Source organism: Glycine max, chromosome 9, assembly GCF_000004515.6.
Source record: "Glycine max cultivar Williams 82 chromosome 9, Glycine_max_v4.0, whole genome shotgun sequence".
NCBI lineage: Eukaryota > Viridiplantae > Streptophyta > Magnoliopsida > Fabales > Fabaceae > Glycine > Glycine max.
The window spans coordinates 43,379,670-43,397,548 of NC_038245.2; the positions used below are offsets into that span (position 1 = coordinate 43,379,670).

At 32.5% G+C, this 17,879-nt stretch overlaps 2 protein-coding genes across 2 annotated transcripts; one reads left to right on the forward strand and one right to left on the reverse strand.

Annotated features, from left to right (window-relative positions):
• Window positions 1-662: 662 nt before the first annotated feature.
• On the reverse strand, window positions 663-5,028 carry LOC100777368 (exostosin family protein). The gene is made up of 6 exons (NM_001255565.3): window positions 4,749-5,028; window positions 4,333-4,665; window positions 3,502-3,788; window positions 2,588-2,820; window positions 1,597-1,754; window positions 663-1,006 (listed from the first exon to the last, which is right to left on the reverse strand). Exons 1-6 carry the CDS (start codon window positions 4,863-4,865, stop codon window positions 905-907), a joined length of 1,230 nt encoding a protein of 409 aa, NP_001242494.2. The 5' UTR covers window positions 4,866-5,028; the 3' UTR covers window positions 663-904.
• A 5,362-nt stretch (window positions 5,029-10,390) lies between these two features.
• LOC100800016 (kinesin-like protein KIN-14R) lies at window positions 10,391-16,958 on the forward strand. The gene is made up of 19 exons (XM_006587519.4): window positions 10,391-10,849; window positions 11,392-11,693; window positions 11,803-11,974; window positions 12,072-12,142; window positions 12,241-12,424; window positions 12,570-12,679; window positions 12,794-12,893; window positions 13,008-13,094; window positions 13,210-13,386; window positions 13,501-13,774; window positions 13,920-14,081; window positions 14,201-14,416; window positions 14,500-14,537; window positions 14,668-14,831; window positions 14,934-15,185; window positions 15,482-15,547; window positions 15,718-15,792; window positions 15,901-15,966; window positions 16,194-16,958. Exons 1-19 carry the CDS (start codon window positions 10,684-10,686, stop codon window positions 16,713-16,715), a joined length of 3,204 nt encoding a protein of 1,067 aa, XP_006587582.1. The 5' UTR covers window positions 10,391-10,683; the 3' UTR covers window positions 16,716-16,958.
• Window positions 16,959-17,879: the final 921 nt, after the last annotated feature.

The window sequence follows — 17,879 nt, forward strand, 5'->3', positions numbered from 1 at the left end:
TTACGATTATCTTTTAATCTATAAATTGGATTAAGATATTGACATGTTTCTCACGTTTAGATATTTTAATTTTTTTTATAAGATATCAAGTTTAAAGAAATTTATATTTCATTAACAGTATGTATCTAATTAGAATTCATGTAAGGTTTTTTATTATCTTGAGTTAAATACTTGTTAGATATTTTATGTAATTTAAACTTTTGCATAAATAATATTTCCTTTATTTATAAAATACACAAAATGAGTTTAAGAAGCCCTTTAAAGCTTATCAAAAGATTTTTCTTGTAAGACAAGTACTCTTAATTTGTTGATCAAGAAAGTACTTTACCAAAGAAATCAGACATCACCGCAATTCTCACACAAACTCTCAAGTTGAGTTAGTGAAGAACTGAAGAAACTTACACAAAGTTAGATGACAAAAAAGATAATGCATGACTAGTGAGTGCAAAACTTACATGAGGACCTTTATTCCAGGGTAATATTATGGTTAATTATTCAATTAATAGATCAATATATATTGGATTGCCTAACGTCAAGCTCAATTTTTCAACACATGAACTCATTTTTTTTCTAAAATATTCAACCAATCTAGCTCAGTTAAATATCATGAATCAGTGTTATAATTGAAAGCCGAACCAACCCACGTTCTAGTTTGGATTTTGAACAATTCTAACAATTGCACCTGCCTTAATTCAATAGCTTGGTCATGTAGTAGTTTCAACCTAACAAAGAACCTTACCACAAACAAATAACAAACAAATTAACAGAAACGTTCAGGGTGCAAGAATATAGAAAAACCAGCTGCTGTATAAAAAAGCTGTAATTGGCTATATTTACAGTGCTCTCAGTTGCTAAAACTGTAAGTTGTATACAAAATAAGGGTCTCATAGAGTGAGTCTAAATATCAGTATTTGATCGTGTGATGGCGTAACCAGAGGTCATACATAACCAAATGGAAAGCATCAAATCTGATTGAGGGCGAATTCCATTGGAAGTGTTTCTGAACCTGATAGAACATGAAGCAACTTTATGAGAGCTCCAACATATTACATATCAACAAATAATTCAATTAGCAACGAAAAATTCTACCAACCAAACAACCACTGGTGATAAAATATTTGGGCTCCATTATCTCAAGGCCTTCTTAATTTAAGAAAACATTTTTATTTTACTCAACTAAAAAAAATACTACCTTTCCTAGTCTTTACTTTGTTTCTTGATTTTAAGGATGTGCATAGCAAGCAATAGCAGCATAATGTTATTTTCATTATTTCTAATACAATCAACAAACAAAATCAGATTTTTTTTCTTTAACCAAACATCTTGTTAATTTCTTTCTTTCTTTATTTTGGTTACATTCTAAATTTCTTTTCTAACTTCACATACTGATGTCTTTTCAAACAACATAAAATAATAAGAACAATAAGTTTCAGAGAAAGAAAAAACGAAACTTGTAGCATTCAAAGGTTTTTCTGAACTATAAGCAAAGGGTACAATACACGTGTTCACATACTACACAACATATAGGCAAAAAACTAAAATCTTTCACTAATATATAGATTCCATATAATTATAAAGTAATGAGAGGATTTATACCTTTACCAAATTATTATGAAGTGTAACAAACTCAGCATCTGATATATTTTTGAGGATTTGTTTAAGCTGGTAAACATCACTCTCCTTGAGTACAACGGCAAATTTGTTCCAGTCAAGAATATCATTGAAAGGAAGGTCATAGTAATTTGACAATATCACTGCAGAACAAAATTAACAACTTCAGGTCAGTTTCAAGGTTGTCTACATACATCCTGTCTCAAAAATCAGAACATTAATTTATTCAAACCAAGTTACAGTTCAAATGTCATTCACAATATCATAAAAGCACTTCTTTTGAGACCCAGAGCATACGTAACAAGCTAAGATGGAGTATATGTGTAATCTGTTTACATGGGTTCTACTGAATTTGACATTTATTATCAATCTCCAATAAAGTACTTCAACATTTAGCTATGGTGATTGGAGGGTGAGCTTGGGTGGATAGTCTTAAATTTGATCCCTAGGCACTCCCTCATGTATTTCACAATACAGATTCCACTCCCTCCAACAGTCAAACAATAAAAAGTTGCACTTATTATTATTCATTCCAATTAACAAATCTGCCCTTTTCAAATTGAACTATATACATATGTAGTTGAAGCTTATTAATTATTTGATTATTAAACCCCCATACTTCAGACACTCAATCATCATCCCACAATAAAGTTGCAATTTTAGTCTTAGGAGTGATAAAAGCAACCAAAGGTTAATCGGTCTATTCAAGGATATGATTTGCAAATGTTTCTTAGTAGAAACTGTTTAATTCATATTTTAACACAAGCACAAAGGAATCTGAGCAACTAATGCCATACAAGAAATATGCAAAGCAAATCTACCAATTTCATACCATGCAAGAAACACAACAAAAACCATCACGCAATAAGTATGCAGTTTACATATACCTGAACTGACATAAGTATACAGTTTTAAGAGGCTTAATATGCAAAATAAAATCAAACCTGAAAAATATCATTAAAAATGATGATCTTACCAGGAATACACCCATAATGGATAGAGTCTGCTATCCGAGCACTATTAACCTGTGATCCACCAGGACATATACAAAACTTACTCCTGTAAAATCTTTTCTGGTACACTAGATGCCCAGTAGCCCTACTAATTCTATTGTTTGAAATATCAAGTTCTGTGTCATTTTCCCACACACGTGCAAGAATAACTCTGATTTTAGAGTTCCGATGACCAGCCCAGAATCCAAGAGTAGTCCTGCAAAAGCATAAAATTATCAAATTTTCAGAATCAATAAGTAGAACCATTGTCTATTGATCTTACAGAACAAACTACGTATCATTGCACCATCATCAGTATTAATTAATCTTATGATATAATATTTAAGTATCCCTACTAATTCTGTGCCTGAAATACAGATTATGTATTACATTTTCATACTATTTTACATGAAACGAATAAATATGTATTAAAAATCAGATTCTTGAATAGGATAGCAACATTGAAACCCAGAAAAGCATTTTGTTCCAATATTGAGATTATAACTCACAAAAATCCCTGACACTTTCCATGTCTTAAGCTCTTTGCAAACAGTGTGTAGTCCATGGAAGGTATTAAGATTGACAACTTAGATAATTTTAAACCAGGTTACCAGAAGGCAGAAACTGAAGAGCAATTTAGAATATTATAGAAACTAAAGACTTGTGTTGTGGGTCATGAGTGAGTTTGTGATAAAGGCATTTATACTTTCTGAGAAATATCAAGTAATTTCCATCACTCTCAACAAATGACCTTTAAAGGATTAACAATCACTTCAAAAGCAAGATGATAACTGATAAGTCATATGAAAAGCAAACTCCAATCCCCAAAACCTAATCTGCACAAATTCAGTTGAATGATCTAACTATATGGAGCAACACATATCTTAAAAAACCACACCTGTTTTCTATATCATTCCCACCAGCAGGAAGAGCAAATGGCTGTAGCACTTGAGGGAGAGCGACATCTTTATGTGGAATGAATCCAACATCATAGCTGGGGGAGCACACCGCTCGAATGGAATTCTTCACAAGAAACTCAAGTCCTTCTGTTGCCCTCACACCAACATCATGACAAGTGACAAAGAAGTGATCAGCACCCAAGGTTCTATTCCAATAAGGATATTTGGATATCAAGCTCTCCACATAATTTTGCACAATTATTGTCATATTCTCATAACTCGTGCCCTGCATAACACACAAACATGAGACCACATTCCACCTAGATGCAGTCACTTAACCATCCAATCCAAATTGAACGTTGTCAATCTTTTCTTTTTATTCATCATTATCTTATACTTTCGGGTTTGAGCTTAACTAAACCCGAAAGGGTTGCCTTCACTTCTATACTATTATGGCCATATCAATAGTTAACATGGAATTCCAACACACACCTCACACCGAGGACTGCAATATCTCGAGCGTGGAGTTTGAAGGACTAGACATTTGTAGATGGCCCGATAAACCCAATAAACAATTATTAGGACAGACTCTGGTACCATCTTAAAATTTTGGGTCGGACTTAACCCAACCCAAAAGCTAGCTAGCTCGTCAGAGTTACCCTCACTTATATTCACTATTGTGCATATCACTGGTTAATGTAGGATCTCCAACAATTTCCTTTTAAACTAAGAATCCACATTTACTACTCACTAGTAATGCATGCATCTAACATTCTACCATTCTCCCCAGATCTCAACAAGCGAGAATGCAGAAAGGGGGGGAAAAATACCTTGCCACGCATCTTGTGACACGAGATGGGAATGAAGAAGAGGTGTGCCTCATCGGGATTTTCGGTGCGGAAGCGACTGTCTCTGATATTCTGGAAGAAATAGCCTTCACTGGCATACTTTCCGGTGAGCTTCCTCGGCGTCTGGTAGAACGTGTTGGGATCCCCATCTGGGTATATATAAACCTTGAACTTCTTCTCCATTTCCTCATAGTTCAGCTTGAATACGCGCGGCGAGTGGAACGTGTCCGGAACCTCTTCTTCTTCTCCTCCTCCCTCCTCTTCCTTCTCGGTTCCCGGCGCGTCGTTGAGTTTCTCGACCGAGAGGTTGGTAACCTAGAGCAAAAGGGTAATCTTGAAAACGGCGAAAAATGAGAAATTTCGAAATGGGGTTTGGAGAAAAATGAGAAATTTGGTACCTGGGGTGTTGGGGTGGAGTATTTGAGGGAAAGGTAGGTGAAAGATAAAAGTGTGAGGACTGCGAGGAAGAGGAGTGAGCCTCGCAGAGAGAAGAAACCTTGCTTCCCGGTCATCATCACCGTTGGATTCACGCGTGGTGTATGTATATGTATAAGCTTCGATTTTGATCTGCGATTTGAAGGGTGGTTCGATTCGATTAGAGTGAAGAAGCAGATTGAGATGATGGGTTCGTTGTTTACTGGGAAATCTGTGATGTGAGGCTTACTTCAATTTTGTTATGCTAATGCTGCGCTGCCTCTGCCTACTTTAATTTTTTGTTTTTTGAGGTTACATTTCGGTTAATTCAGTAACACTAGCTTATTATACTTTTAGGAAGTTAATTTTTATGTACGGATGACTTTTTAACTAATTAGAATTTTATTTTATATATAATTTTAATTGTAAATTTTAGTATTAAATATATGTTCAAGGTCTCTGAAAAAATAATCATTTTTTTTTCTATTTTCAGTTTTTTGACATATTAAAATTTTTGTTTCTATACCTTAATATCATAATTAAATAATGATATCTCACTTTACGAATTAATTTTTTTAAAATATTATTGTAATAATATCACATCACTTTGAGAATATTAATTTAAAACAAAAATTTTAATATATCGAAATGATCGTTAATAATAACAAAATTTATTAGAGATACATAATAAGATTCAATAATTTAACACCTTAAACATGTTTAATTTTTTTATCAGAAAAAAGAAACAGCATTATATTGAGAATATAAACAGGTATAAGATATACCCAACCTTCTGGATCATCCTTCCTATCCGAAACCAAGGCAGTGCAGGGGATACAAAATCAACATCCCAACATGGGTTACACCATATTTGACATTAACATTGTAAATATTAAGTAACCATCAAGACTAAAAAAATCCCACTTATCCCAAAAGTTAAAGACAAGACCAACAACATAATGACCTTGTACTGTAAAATAGCTTACTGCCACCAACAAATTCAGTTACACAAAATACCTTAGCCCCTCTCTTAAGCCTGACCTCCCCTGATACATGCGGAAAAATTAGAGGCCCATAGTACAAAAGGCACTTCGAATTCCTGCTTATAACCTTTAATCCACAACCAATATTGAAATAAAATCTGCTGAATTGTGACAACCCAAACTATAGCACATCACAGATATCTCCACCACGCATTCATCTTCACCGACATATTTACCAACACATGTTGCCAATAGTGATGTTAGCTATGTGATGTAAAGCCGAAGATAATGGCATCCCATTCAAGAAATTTTTTCAAATATCATCTATGTGTTCACATGAAAATAAGACATAATTTACATTTTCCTCAACTTCCCTACAAAAAGTGCACAAACATTCATTTTCCCACGTCAATATTTAAGTCTAAATTTTATACTGAAACATATTTGATTTTAAAAAGTTATTTGTTGATTCAAGCATGGGAAATTTACGTACATCATTATTTGATATTTAATTATTACTCTGCTGCCTGTAATTATTACTTTTTTAAAAAATTTATAATTAACTAGTATAAGATTATTTTAACTTATTAATTAGAAGATACAAGTGATATGTATAAAATTTTATTAAATTCCAACGAAGGATATTCTGTCCTTCTAGATTTGCCTTTTAGCAAAAAACATATATACCGGGCTCGGTGTTAATTTTTGTTTTTGCCATCTCGGGCGGATAGGTAGAGAAAGCTGTATTCACATAATTACATTTGAATAAATAAGTATATGAAATTTCAAGTCATTATAATTCATGTTAAAATACTTTGGAGTACGTAGATTAATCGATACAGGAATAGTCTTGAATTCAAATTTTAAATATACAATTAGGTTAAATATTTTAAAAAGAGAAATTTTATGCTTATAATAATAATTTTCAGCTCAAACAAAATTAGATGATACATGTTTAGGAAAAGAAAACATGTTAACACAAAAAGAGTTGAGTTGCATGCACTTAGCCATTTTTTAGGATACATGTATTAATTAAGTCATTAACCCAAGAATAGAAGGTGAAAAATGAAAATAAAAAATAACATGTGCATGATGTCAGAAGCGGCCCCTAGCCTTTAATGTCATACTAGTTAGATAGCGCTCAGAATTTTTTTAAATAGCCTCCACATAATTTCCTCCAATTTTATTCATGTTGGGTTTTGCTTTATATGTGGGGATATCGGGCATCTTTGAAAATAATTAATGCTTCTGGTTGTGTAACCTAGGGTGCCGAGTCTCTGACGATGCAAATTAACACCTTGGCAACTTTGATGGCGAAAAGAAATGTAGTAACAATTTACAAAATTGCAAGGTACACACGAGGCATCTTTTAAAACTACAATAATGCTTTCATTGAGGGGTTGATAAATAAAAAAAAAACGTGGTTTAACCACCAAGCACGGTAAAAAGGATCAAAGTATTAACTTATTGATAAATACACTAAATTATTTCAAGTAGGAAAATACTCGAAAGTCTGAGTTTGAAATTTTGTTTATACTTGGATTGATGCAAATTCAATTTACAAGTAAGAGATAGGAAATTTAAATGTAAAATTTAAAGAAAGAAAAAGAGAAATGATAAGAAATTTAAAATAAAAGATTAAGAGATAAGATAAAAAATTAAAGAGATAAGAGATTAAAGTAAAAGATAAGAAATGTAGAAGATAAAATAGGAAAAGTAAAAGATAAAAAAAAGATGAATTCAAAATGTGATAATGTTGAGACCTAGCATGTCTGAGATGCATTATTTTATATTTTTTTTATCAATTTGGTGAATTTTTTTTTTAAACACATCTATTAGAATACTTGTTCCTAATGCCTCATAATGACAAACCTATCTTATCTATCTATCTCGCAAATGTCTCGTTCATAAATATTAAGCATATAATACATCTTGTGGCTTTTTTTAAGCCTACTAGACCCTAACTAAGGAGGTTTAGCCTCTTATTGCTATGAGAAACTTTTACACTTTAGGGGGTTGATGTAGATAGAAGAAGATGGATGGATAGAAGAATAAAATGGGATAATGGACATAGAAAGAGAGTTTTACCTATTAGAAATACTTAGGCTATTCATTAGAGAGCTCTGAGTCTCCGAGGTTGGTGTTGTCCGGGTGTATAGGTTGTATCTTTTCCTTTTGTTTCCTACTCCTTTTATAAGACTAAGGTAGATTACTTTTCACGCTGACGCTTAGCGCGAGCTTTCGTGCTAAGTGCACCTTTGTGCTTCTTTGTGGGCCTTATTCGCGCTAAACATCTAAGGGAGGAGATGCGCTGGATGTGACTTGCGCGCTAAACGAACTGTCTCAATTTTTAACTTTTTCTTCACGTTTTTGTATCAATTTTTTTCTAAAGTACTTGAAATCTTTTTTTCTCTTAACTTCTGCTAATAAAAAATTACAAAGATTAATTTTTTTATTATTTCATTAAAAATAACAATAAAAATAAAGAAATTACAATCATTTTTAGTCAAAATTGACTATCAAATTAACTCAAATTTTGCAGTTATCACCAAGCTATACACAAAAAATTAAAATCATCGGTAAGATGGCAAGCAAAGAAAAAGGAATAATCACATTGATCCTAATCAGCATCATAATGTTTCAACCAAAGAATCTGGTATAAATTACTCTTTGAAGCACTAACTGGGTACAATTAGCAATTCAGTACTACGTGATCATTCTCTTTATTAACCTCTACGGACGGGCAAGAGAAAAGTGGACAACCCGCACGTGGATTGCATAAAAACTGATCCATGCGTAAAATGCTAAAATGGATATACATATGGGGGGAACAAATTAAAACGAAGTCTTCAAATAGATGCAGCTCATGTAACATTAGTAATACAAGTTTTTAAACACCAAGAGACAAGAGTCTATGCACTCTATATGCATGTTCAACGTACTTTTAAATAAGCCTTAAAAAAACGTACTTTTAAATAAGTAAACCCATTATATTTTTTGCATCAAAACATACCTTTGGGTGTCTTTAGAATGGCCGGTAACCCAAACATGGGGAAGGGCCATCAGGCAAAACTTAAAGGAAAAAAAGGCATACTCCATTTATCATGTAAATAACAAACTGGTTGCTTCCAAGTTCAGCTTCAACCTCATTTAGGAATATATTTCTGAAACTAGCTCAAAGTGGACTTGTGATATCAGTGGCAGACCATCGGTAAAATGTTTAGGCCCATTAATTCCCCAAAAAGTCCTATTTGAGTTTTCTTAGGGCTGTTGTTACACACACCCAGCATAATTGCTGGTATACCCAACAAATCAACATAATTCTCATTTTATCCTTTCATAAAATCGATACGAATTGGACAATAATCGGTAAGTTTCATATATTAATCTTTTTTAAGCCTAGGGTACATGACACGAGGCCCAAATAGAACAGGACCCAATCCAAACTGGTATTCCACACTAGGCTATTGATAAATGTACCTCCGCCAATTACTCTACTTTTTTTTTTTTTGGTATAATGCCAATTACTCTATATAAAAAACATGATTTTAATTAATTTATTTATAGTTTAATTTAAACAAAATTATACATTAATCCTTTTTTAGCCTCACAATTAATAATGAGGTGTCACATAAGGTGGGTTTATTGTTATTGACTGTAAGAAAACAAATTGATATCAACCATAGATTTAAGTGAAATTAAACTTGAATATCTTAAATAAAATATGAGATTTAAGTCTTGTAACTAAAAAATGGTAATTAATAGGAGAAAAACCACTAAAATAACATGTTGACCCTTTCCAATTTTTTTTTTCTTTCTATTCTTCATATTTGTTTTCCTTTTAATCCAAACACATAAAAAAGTGTGCATTTAGATTGAAATAATTTTTATATTATAATCTATTTTTTATTTTATTTTATATTATTTGGTGATACTGATAAAAATTATATCATAATATATTACAAAGGAAAATAGTTTATTTTTTCAAATAAAAGATTTTAAATACCTTTGTAAGCTTTATTTGTAAATTGTAAGTATTCTTTGAATCATGAGGCATGCCTTAATTCTAACAAGTTTTTGGAACCAATTCACATAAACATTTTTATATCAAATAAATAAATAAATCAAGATTTTAAATATTTTGATTAAATGCTAAAAGATTATTTCCTAGTTAACTTTTTCCTATCATTGTCCCGCATTAATTAATTTATTAATTTTAATACAAAATAACTATTATAATTTTTTTTAATTTTACAATAGAAAATTGATTGTTTTAGAAAATTCAAATAAATAAACGATCCTAAAACTACATTTCACCTAACATATTCAAACATAAAAATTCTTATACAAATTAACTATTACAATATTATTTTATTACAATATTTTTTTAGTGTAAAAATTGATGGTTTATCTTAAAAAAACATTTAAAATTTATCAAACATGTTATTTTTCAAATTTAATGTATTTGATGGGCACTCCAAATAAAATTTAATATCTATGTAATGGTCATCGGTCAATCATAAATTATTATTTAAATTATTTTAATATAATTATTTTAAAAATTAATAAATTTTTATCCATAAATTATCATCGGATAATTATTTAAAACTTTCATAACCATTTTTCTCCTCCAAATAAAAATTAGTTTACCTTAAATAGTTTTCATATTTCATCTAGGCAAGTAGTGTATCCGATAAATTGATAGGTTTTCTCTTAGAAAGTGCAAAAGGGAAAGAAGAAAGGAGATACTTCAACGGTTTAATTCAAAACTTATCAACCAACAACGGTCTCCAAATTCAAATTTGAAGGATCCCATTCCCCTCCCTCGCCACGGTTCGAAGCACTCTGAAAATTTCTTTCTGGCACGGAACCAGTTCTCTCTCTCTCCCTCTCTCTCTAGAAATTCCTTCTTGATTGCCAAGCCTCCATCTTTCACATGGATCCGACTCAATCTAACGACGTTCTGCAATACCCACAAACCCTAATCTCAGAGCCTAAAGATTCTCCAATGCAAGACGCCAACGAGTCCTTGTTCGATTCGATGGTTTGCGACTCCAGCTCAAGACTGATCCCAACTGGGTTTACGAGATCTGACAACGCAGGTTAGAATATCTCAAATTCCGAAAGGTATTATGTTTTTCAGGATTGTGACAAGAAATGAAAAATAGATTAGAAAAGGTTGCATTTTTCCTCTTTCTAAGTTGAAATTTAGTGCTTCTACCTCTACCCTTTTCCCAATTACGCTTAAATCACCCCTTTCAACCGGATTTCAAACTCGTTCTGTTTATTTTATCTAGTGACATGACTGTTTGTTGGCAATTGTGTAGTGAAGTGTTAATTTTGGGGTTTTAGAATTTTGGATTAGGGTTAAGTAAATTGTACTTGGGATTAGTTTGGAAGTGTTAATTTTGGGGTTTTAGAATTTTGGATTAGGGTTAAGTAAATTGTACTTGGGATTAGTTTGGAAGTGTTGTGCTAATCTGATGATTACACGGGTAATTAGATCAACTTTTTTGAATTTGAATTTTCAGTGAAGTTTGCAGAAAAATCCAAAGCACTGTGTTTTAAGTATTGAGAAAGGACTTGAGGCTTATGCTTATGTAGATCTAATGCATAATTTTACTATTATGTCGTTTTGAAGCAGAAGAGGATTGTTTCATGTTTGTGAATGCGGGAGGGGATGCTTTTAGTGAAGAAGCTGGTGGAATAACTTTCCTGGCTGACACATATTTTGACGGTGGCAACGTTATGCGTACCAATGAGCAAATAGTGGAGGGTGGAGACTACCCATTTATCTACCAATCAGCTAGGTTGGGAAGCTTTTGTTATAGGTTTGATAATCTTCCTCCTGGAGACTACATTGTCGATCTTCATTTTGTGGAGATCATTAACATAAATGGGCCCAAAGGAATGAGGGTGTTCAACGTACACATTCAAGATGAAAAGGCAAGTTTTTTCTGTACAAGCTAGAATATATATTTTTTATGCATTTACATTTGAATAATTTATTCAAGTAAAGGCTTCAACTTCTTTTTTTATTGAAATAAAATGGCAGGTTCTATCTGAATTGGATATCTATGCAGTTGTTGGAGCCAATAAGCCACTACAGATGGTTGACTTAAGGGTGTCTGTTAAGGATGATGGGGTGATTCTCATAAGATTTGAAAGTATATCTGGAAGCCCAGTCGTTAGTGGGATTTGCATTAGGAGAGCAACAAAGGCTCCAGGTACTGTATTTCTATTTAATGTGCTTGAATTATTTTGCCACTGGCATAGATGTTACTCAGCAATTTCCTGTCTTTTTTTTGTAATTTTTTCAAACAGTTCCGCAAGTGAAAAGTGATTACATTAAATGTAGCTCCTGTGCTGTACAGATTGAAATTCCTTCATCACAGGTTAGAGGTGTAACCTTGTTGATAAGTGGCAGTTTGAAGTGCAAGTGTCACTGACTCACAACATTTTGCTTTTCCTGCTTTTCATTGGAATGTTTCAGATGAAAGTTATGCAGGCAAAGTCTACAGCAAAGTATGAGAGCAAGATAAAAGAGCTCACAATGCAGTGCGATCTCAAGGCAAAAGAATGCTATCAGGCATGGATGTCATTAACTGCAACAAATGAGCAATTGGAGGAAGTTCAGATGGAACTTGACAAAGTGACATTTAATTCACTCACAACTGGTAAGTTTTGCAGGGTTCCCTTCAAGAGCATGGAAATTAGAGTCTTTAAAAACTTAATTTTTAACTCATTTATGAGATTCATTAACATGTGTTTGTAGTAATTTAAAGATCTGATTCCTAATTCTATTGGCAACTTCCTTGACAGATCAAACTGTAGAGAAACAAGCTGAAAGCCTGAGGAATATTTCTAATAGGTATGAGCTTGATAAGAAGAAATGGGCGGAAGCAATTAACAGTTTACAAGAAAAAATAAAGGTAAATGATGAAATTCAGGAAGGAGTTAGATAAATTTAAAGCTATTATCAATATTATTATTATTATTATTTATTCTCAGGATTACTTACATTTTATGCCAAATTTGTTTTGCAGTTGATGAAGAGTGATTATTCAAATCTTTCCTTTGAAGCACATGAATGTGTTGATTCAATCCCTGAATTAAATAAGATGGTTTTTGCAGTTCAGGATTTGGGTATGCTTTAGTTATATTATTTAGTTTCCAATTTTCTCAATGTAAGTTTGCAGATAATTTCTTGTTTTGAAATAGTACAAATAATCTTATGGGACTAAAAACTTCTTTCTGCAGTTAAGCAGTGTGAAGATCTCAAAGTGAAGTACAACGAAGAGATGGCAAAGAGAAAGAAACTCTTCAATGAAGTTCAAGAGGCTAAAGGTATGTTCTCATGTCATGTTTACTTATTCTACATAGTATATATGGACTTTTTTCTGATCTAAAGAGAACTATTTTAAGTCAAAGGCACTAATGGCACTTCTGTTATGAATAATAGGGAACATTAGGGTTTTCTGTCGATGTCGTCCATTGAATAAGGCTGAAATCTCAGCTGGATGCAATACAATTGTGGATTTTGATGCAGCAAAGGATAGTTGCCTTGGAATTTTGACAAGTGGCTCCACCAAAAAGTCATTCAGATTTGACAGAGTTTATACACCAAAAGATGATCAAGGTATCTGAAAAGTGTAACACAATAACTGTTTGCTTGAGCCTTGAATGTCATCGCTCTTATTATTTAACATAATTGCAACTTTTCTAAACAACAGTGCTTTCTATGTTTTAACAGTTGATGTTTTTGCTGATGCATCATCAATGGTAATCTCTGTACTGGATGGCTACAATGTTTGCATCTTTGCTTATGGACAAACAGGAACAGGGAAGACATTCACCATGGAAGGAACACAGCAGAATAGAGGAGTAAATTACAGGACTCTTGAGCACTTGTTTAAAGTTAGTAAGGAAAGGAGTGAAACATTTTCATATGACATATCTGTTAGTGTGATAGAGGTTTACAATGAACAAATCAGAGATTTATTGGCTACAGGACAAACATCAAAGAGGTAATTTGTTATGTTTATCACTGGTTCCATTTGTAAGATAGTCTGATATAGTAATGTGGTTTCAAGCATGCTAGAATATGCAATATCACTAGTCTGAGCAGGAAACTAAAGTAGCTAGAATGATTTATCTTGAAATGATTATCAGGTTGGAGATAAAACAAGCTTCTGAAGGATTTCATCATGTTCCTGGTGTTGTAGAAGCCAGGATTGATAACATAAATGAAGTGTGGAATGTACTACAGGTTGGAAATAATGCTAGAGCAGTTGGAAGTAATAACGTTAATGAGCATAGCAGTCGATCTCACTGGTACCAAGCTCTTGTATTTTTTCTTTTTTTATCATACTAAAAAGATTTCTTGTCTAGACCTCTGAATCAATATGGTTTTTTTTCCTATAATTTTTAACAATTGCTTATATCTGTTTCAGCCTTCTTTGTATAGCAGTAAAGGCTAAAAATTTGTTGAATGGCGAGTCTACCAAGAGCAAACTTTGGCTTGTGGATTTGGCAGGTAGTGAAAGACTTGCAAAGACTGATGTGCAAGGGGAACGACTGAAGGAAGCACAAAATATAAATCGATCTCTTTCTGCCCTTGGAGATGTAATATCCGCTCTAGCAGCGAAAAGCAGTCACATACCATATCGGTATATCTGCACTCTTTACCCCAAGCGCATCTTAATATGTAAATATAAGTTTTATTCATGCTCTTTCCTTTTGGTGGTTTCAGGAATTCAAAACTGACACATTTACTTCAAGACTCACTAGGTATGTCTAGTCACTTCAGCTTTTTATGTGTTTTTGAGGAGTAAGATCCTGTTTCTGCAACATATATATATATATATATATATATATATATTGGTAACATTCCTTGCTTATTTTTTGTAAAACATTGCAGGAGGTGACTCCAAAACTTTGATGTTTGTACAAATAAGTCCATCAGACCAGGACGTAGGTGAGACACTGAGCTCACTTAATTTTGCAACTAGAGTGAGGGGTGTTGAGTTGGGTCCTGTTAAGAAGCAAATTGATACAAGTGAGGTTCAAAAGATGAAAGCAATGGTAGGTTGATGATCCTACTTGAACACATTGAAATTTATTTTCTATTTCCCCATGTTCTAGAATACAAGTTAATGTTTTCTTCCTTTTACATTTTGGCTTTAGCTTGAAAAAGCACGGAGTGAGTGCAGAATTAAAGATGAATCTATGCGAAAACTTGAAGAAAATTTGCAAAACTTGGAGAGTAAGGCCAAAGGCAAGGATCAAATTTACAAAAATCTGCAAGAAAAGATTAAAGAACTTGAGGGACAGATCGAGTTGAAAAAAGCCATGCAAAATGACTCAGAGAAACAAATCTCTCAATTATCTGACAAATTGAGAGGAAAAGAAGAAACCTGCAGTACTCTTCAACAAAAGGTTGGTTTTTGTTCGACATTGCTATTTGAACTTTTTTGCTCATCGACACATTCTTTTAGTAACAACAAGGGATGTCTAGCATGATGTTTTTGTCTTGGTTTGTCAGCTCCTACATTAAATTTTTTTTGACATCAATGTCCATTAGTCCATATTGATGGGCCACTTGGCTAACTCCACATATAAACATACCTCAAAAAAAGTGTGCTTGGTTTGAGTTTGTCATTAAATAAAATTAAATCCTTGGTTTACTTCGTCACTCACATTCATTTCTGACAAAACACTTGTCTCTATTGAAGGTGAAAGAGCTAGAGAAAAAGATGAAAGAACAACTGCAGTCAGAATCAGCAAGTTTTCAACAGAAGGTTCGTCTGTTACTTTGGGAAAATTGCTTTCCTTTCCACTCAACTTTAATTCTTTTTTTCTTGGCAAAACCTTGGCATTAACATGCATTATCATGTGATGAATTATTCCTTGAAGAAAAAGTTTACCATTTTTTCTCTCAATCACTAAATCAGTTCTTCTTCGTAAGCAGGTTTGGGATCTAGAGAAAAAACTGAAAGATCAGATGCAAGGGTCTGAATCTGAATCTGCCATTTTGAAAGATAAGGTTGCCAACAATTAGAGTTGCTTTGTACAATTATATATTCTGCGTATTTTGATAATGGGATATATTTAAAGATCCCTCTGTTTATGTTCATTGCTTCATGTTCTTCAGATCAAGGAGCTTGAGAGAAAACTGAAAGAGCAGGAACAAAGCTCAATGTCCTTGCTTCGTCAACAGGTACTTTCCACTTCTCAAATAAGAAATTTAACAATTTGTTTCTGTTGTGCATTTGATCACAGTCATTTAAGAGTAATATCCTAGTTAATAACTCCTTCACACACTGACAGGAACCATTATCAGTGTTCAATTTTCATCATTTATCGCACTTGGCTGTCGTTGCCTCTTTCAAGTGAATTGTTTTTATATTAATTCGTGTGCTCATGTGTCAATATATGTCATGACAGATGGAACAACTGGAGGACAGATACCGAGAGCGAGAGCAACAGTGGCAACAAACTGATTCTTTTGTGGATGCAACAGTAAAAGCAGCCACACCAGATGTAGGTAAAAGCTGCATGAGTGAAGAATGTCCAAGCGAGATTGAGACTGGCATTTTAAGGTGTTCAGACTCAGAAAATCGCCAGATTAGTCAAGGTTCTTCTTTGTTCAAAGGGAATGGTTCCACTCGTAAGATAAGTCAAGGTTCTTGTTTGTTCAAAGGGAATGATTCCACTCACAAGATTAGAAGCAAAAGAGAGTTTAGAAGCAATGATGAAAACAACTTTGCCATGCCATCATCATTACAACACGATAGAAGAGTCGCAAGGAAATCTGATCCACCTAAAATAGTGAGGGGTTTGAGGCCAACACCAAGGCCAGTCACTGCTAATCTAGCCCCAGTGTCTCACAAGAGAGCTAGCACAAGCAGAGATCAGGTTCAAGGAATCAAAGAGAGGGACACTAAGAAGAAAATCTGGTCAAGATAGTAGATCCAACTTCAAAAAAAAGGGGCTGCTCGCTCCTGTAACAATTCATATGGAATATTGTTTGTGTGTAGTTTTTATAATATAGAATTCCAACTCTTGTAGTGAAAAGCTGGAGTTGCAAATGAACTTTTCTGTTTAGAAAATACAGTGTATGAAATCATTGTTATCATTATTATTATTTTGTACCAAAATTAATTTACTCATGATAATTTTATCATATAAGATGATCAATTATAGTGAATACCTCCCGAAGCAACAACAGGCAAAAAACCTGGTATGGCTCTTCAGCATAATTTAGCATACATTCACTCTTTTCCTTAAAACTACTTGAGAGACAAATAAAAACATAAATTAAACTCTTTTAAGGGTAGTGTTAATTACACCTACACTATTTGTTTGAAAAGTTATACGAAATTTTATTACTTTGGCTAAACCTCAGTTAAACTAGCGGTTAAAAATGACTTAAATGTAGTAAAATCATGATTTATTTAAAAAAGATAATTAGGAAATTTAATAAATATATTAAAAATAAGAATGAAAATAAATAAAAAAGTTAGAAACTAGCGTTTTAAAATATCTACTTCATGTAGCGTTAAAAAAAACGCAACTAGTTGAAAAACTAGCTAGTGTTAAAATATGAAAAAGTTTGCTTATTGAATTAGAAGCATTTGGTTGAAGTAGACTAGTTGAAAAACTAGCTAGTAGTTAAAAAATGAAAAGTTGACTTATTAAATTAGAAACATTCGGTTAAAGTAGCTGAAAAATGTAAAAAATGATAGATATAAACATTTATATTCTATTATTTTATGCTATATTTTTTCATGTTAAGTATTCTACTATTAATTTTATACTATATCTTACAATATTTTTAATCAAGTTAAAAATAATATAAGAAAATACACTTAAGTAGATATTATACTTTTATTATGTTAATTAGTGTATTAGTTAAAATAAATTATATATAAAACCGTTCAAAAAATAATAGACAAAATATAGTGTTGAAATAATAAATTAAATATTATAAGTGGTATAATGGTTAAAATAAATATTGTAACATAAAAAAATATAAAATATAATAACAAAAAAAACTATCAATGTCTTCATTTATAATGTTAAATTAATAAAATAAATAGTATAATTGTTAAATTAAGAATGTAATATAAA

Coding starts and splice junctions, on each gene's coding strand:
- LOC100777368 (NM_001255565.3), bottom strand. CDS start 4,865: ATGATGACCGGGAAGCAAGGTTTCTTCTCTCTGCGAGGCTCACTCCTC. Junction 3,789..4,332: donor GTCACAAGATGCGTGGCAAG/GTATTTTTCCCC, acceptor TGTGTTATGCAG/GGCACGAGTTATGAGAATAT. Junction 2,821..3,501: donor GGGAATGATATAGAAAACAG/GTGTGGTTTTTT, acceptor ATGCTTTTGCAG/GACTACTCTTGGATTCTGGG.
- LOC100800016 (XM_006587519.4), top strand. CDS start 10,684: ATGGATCCGACTCAATCTAACGACGTTCTGCAATACCCACAAACCCTA. Junction 10,850..11,391: donor TACGAGATCTGACAACGCAG/GTTAGAATATCT, acceptor GTTTTGAAGCAG/AAGAGGATTGTTTCATGTTT. Junction 12,894..13,007: donor TTTTGCAGTTCAGGATTTGG/GTATGCTTTAGT, acceptor TTCTTTCTGCAG/TTAAGCAGTGTGAAGATCTC.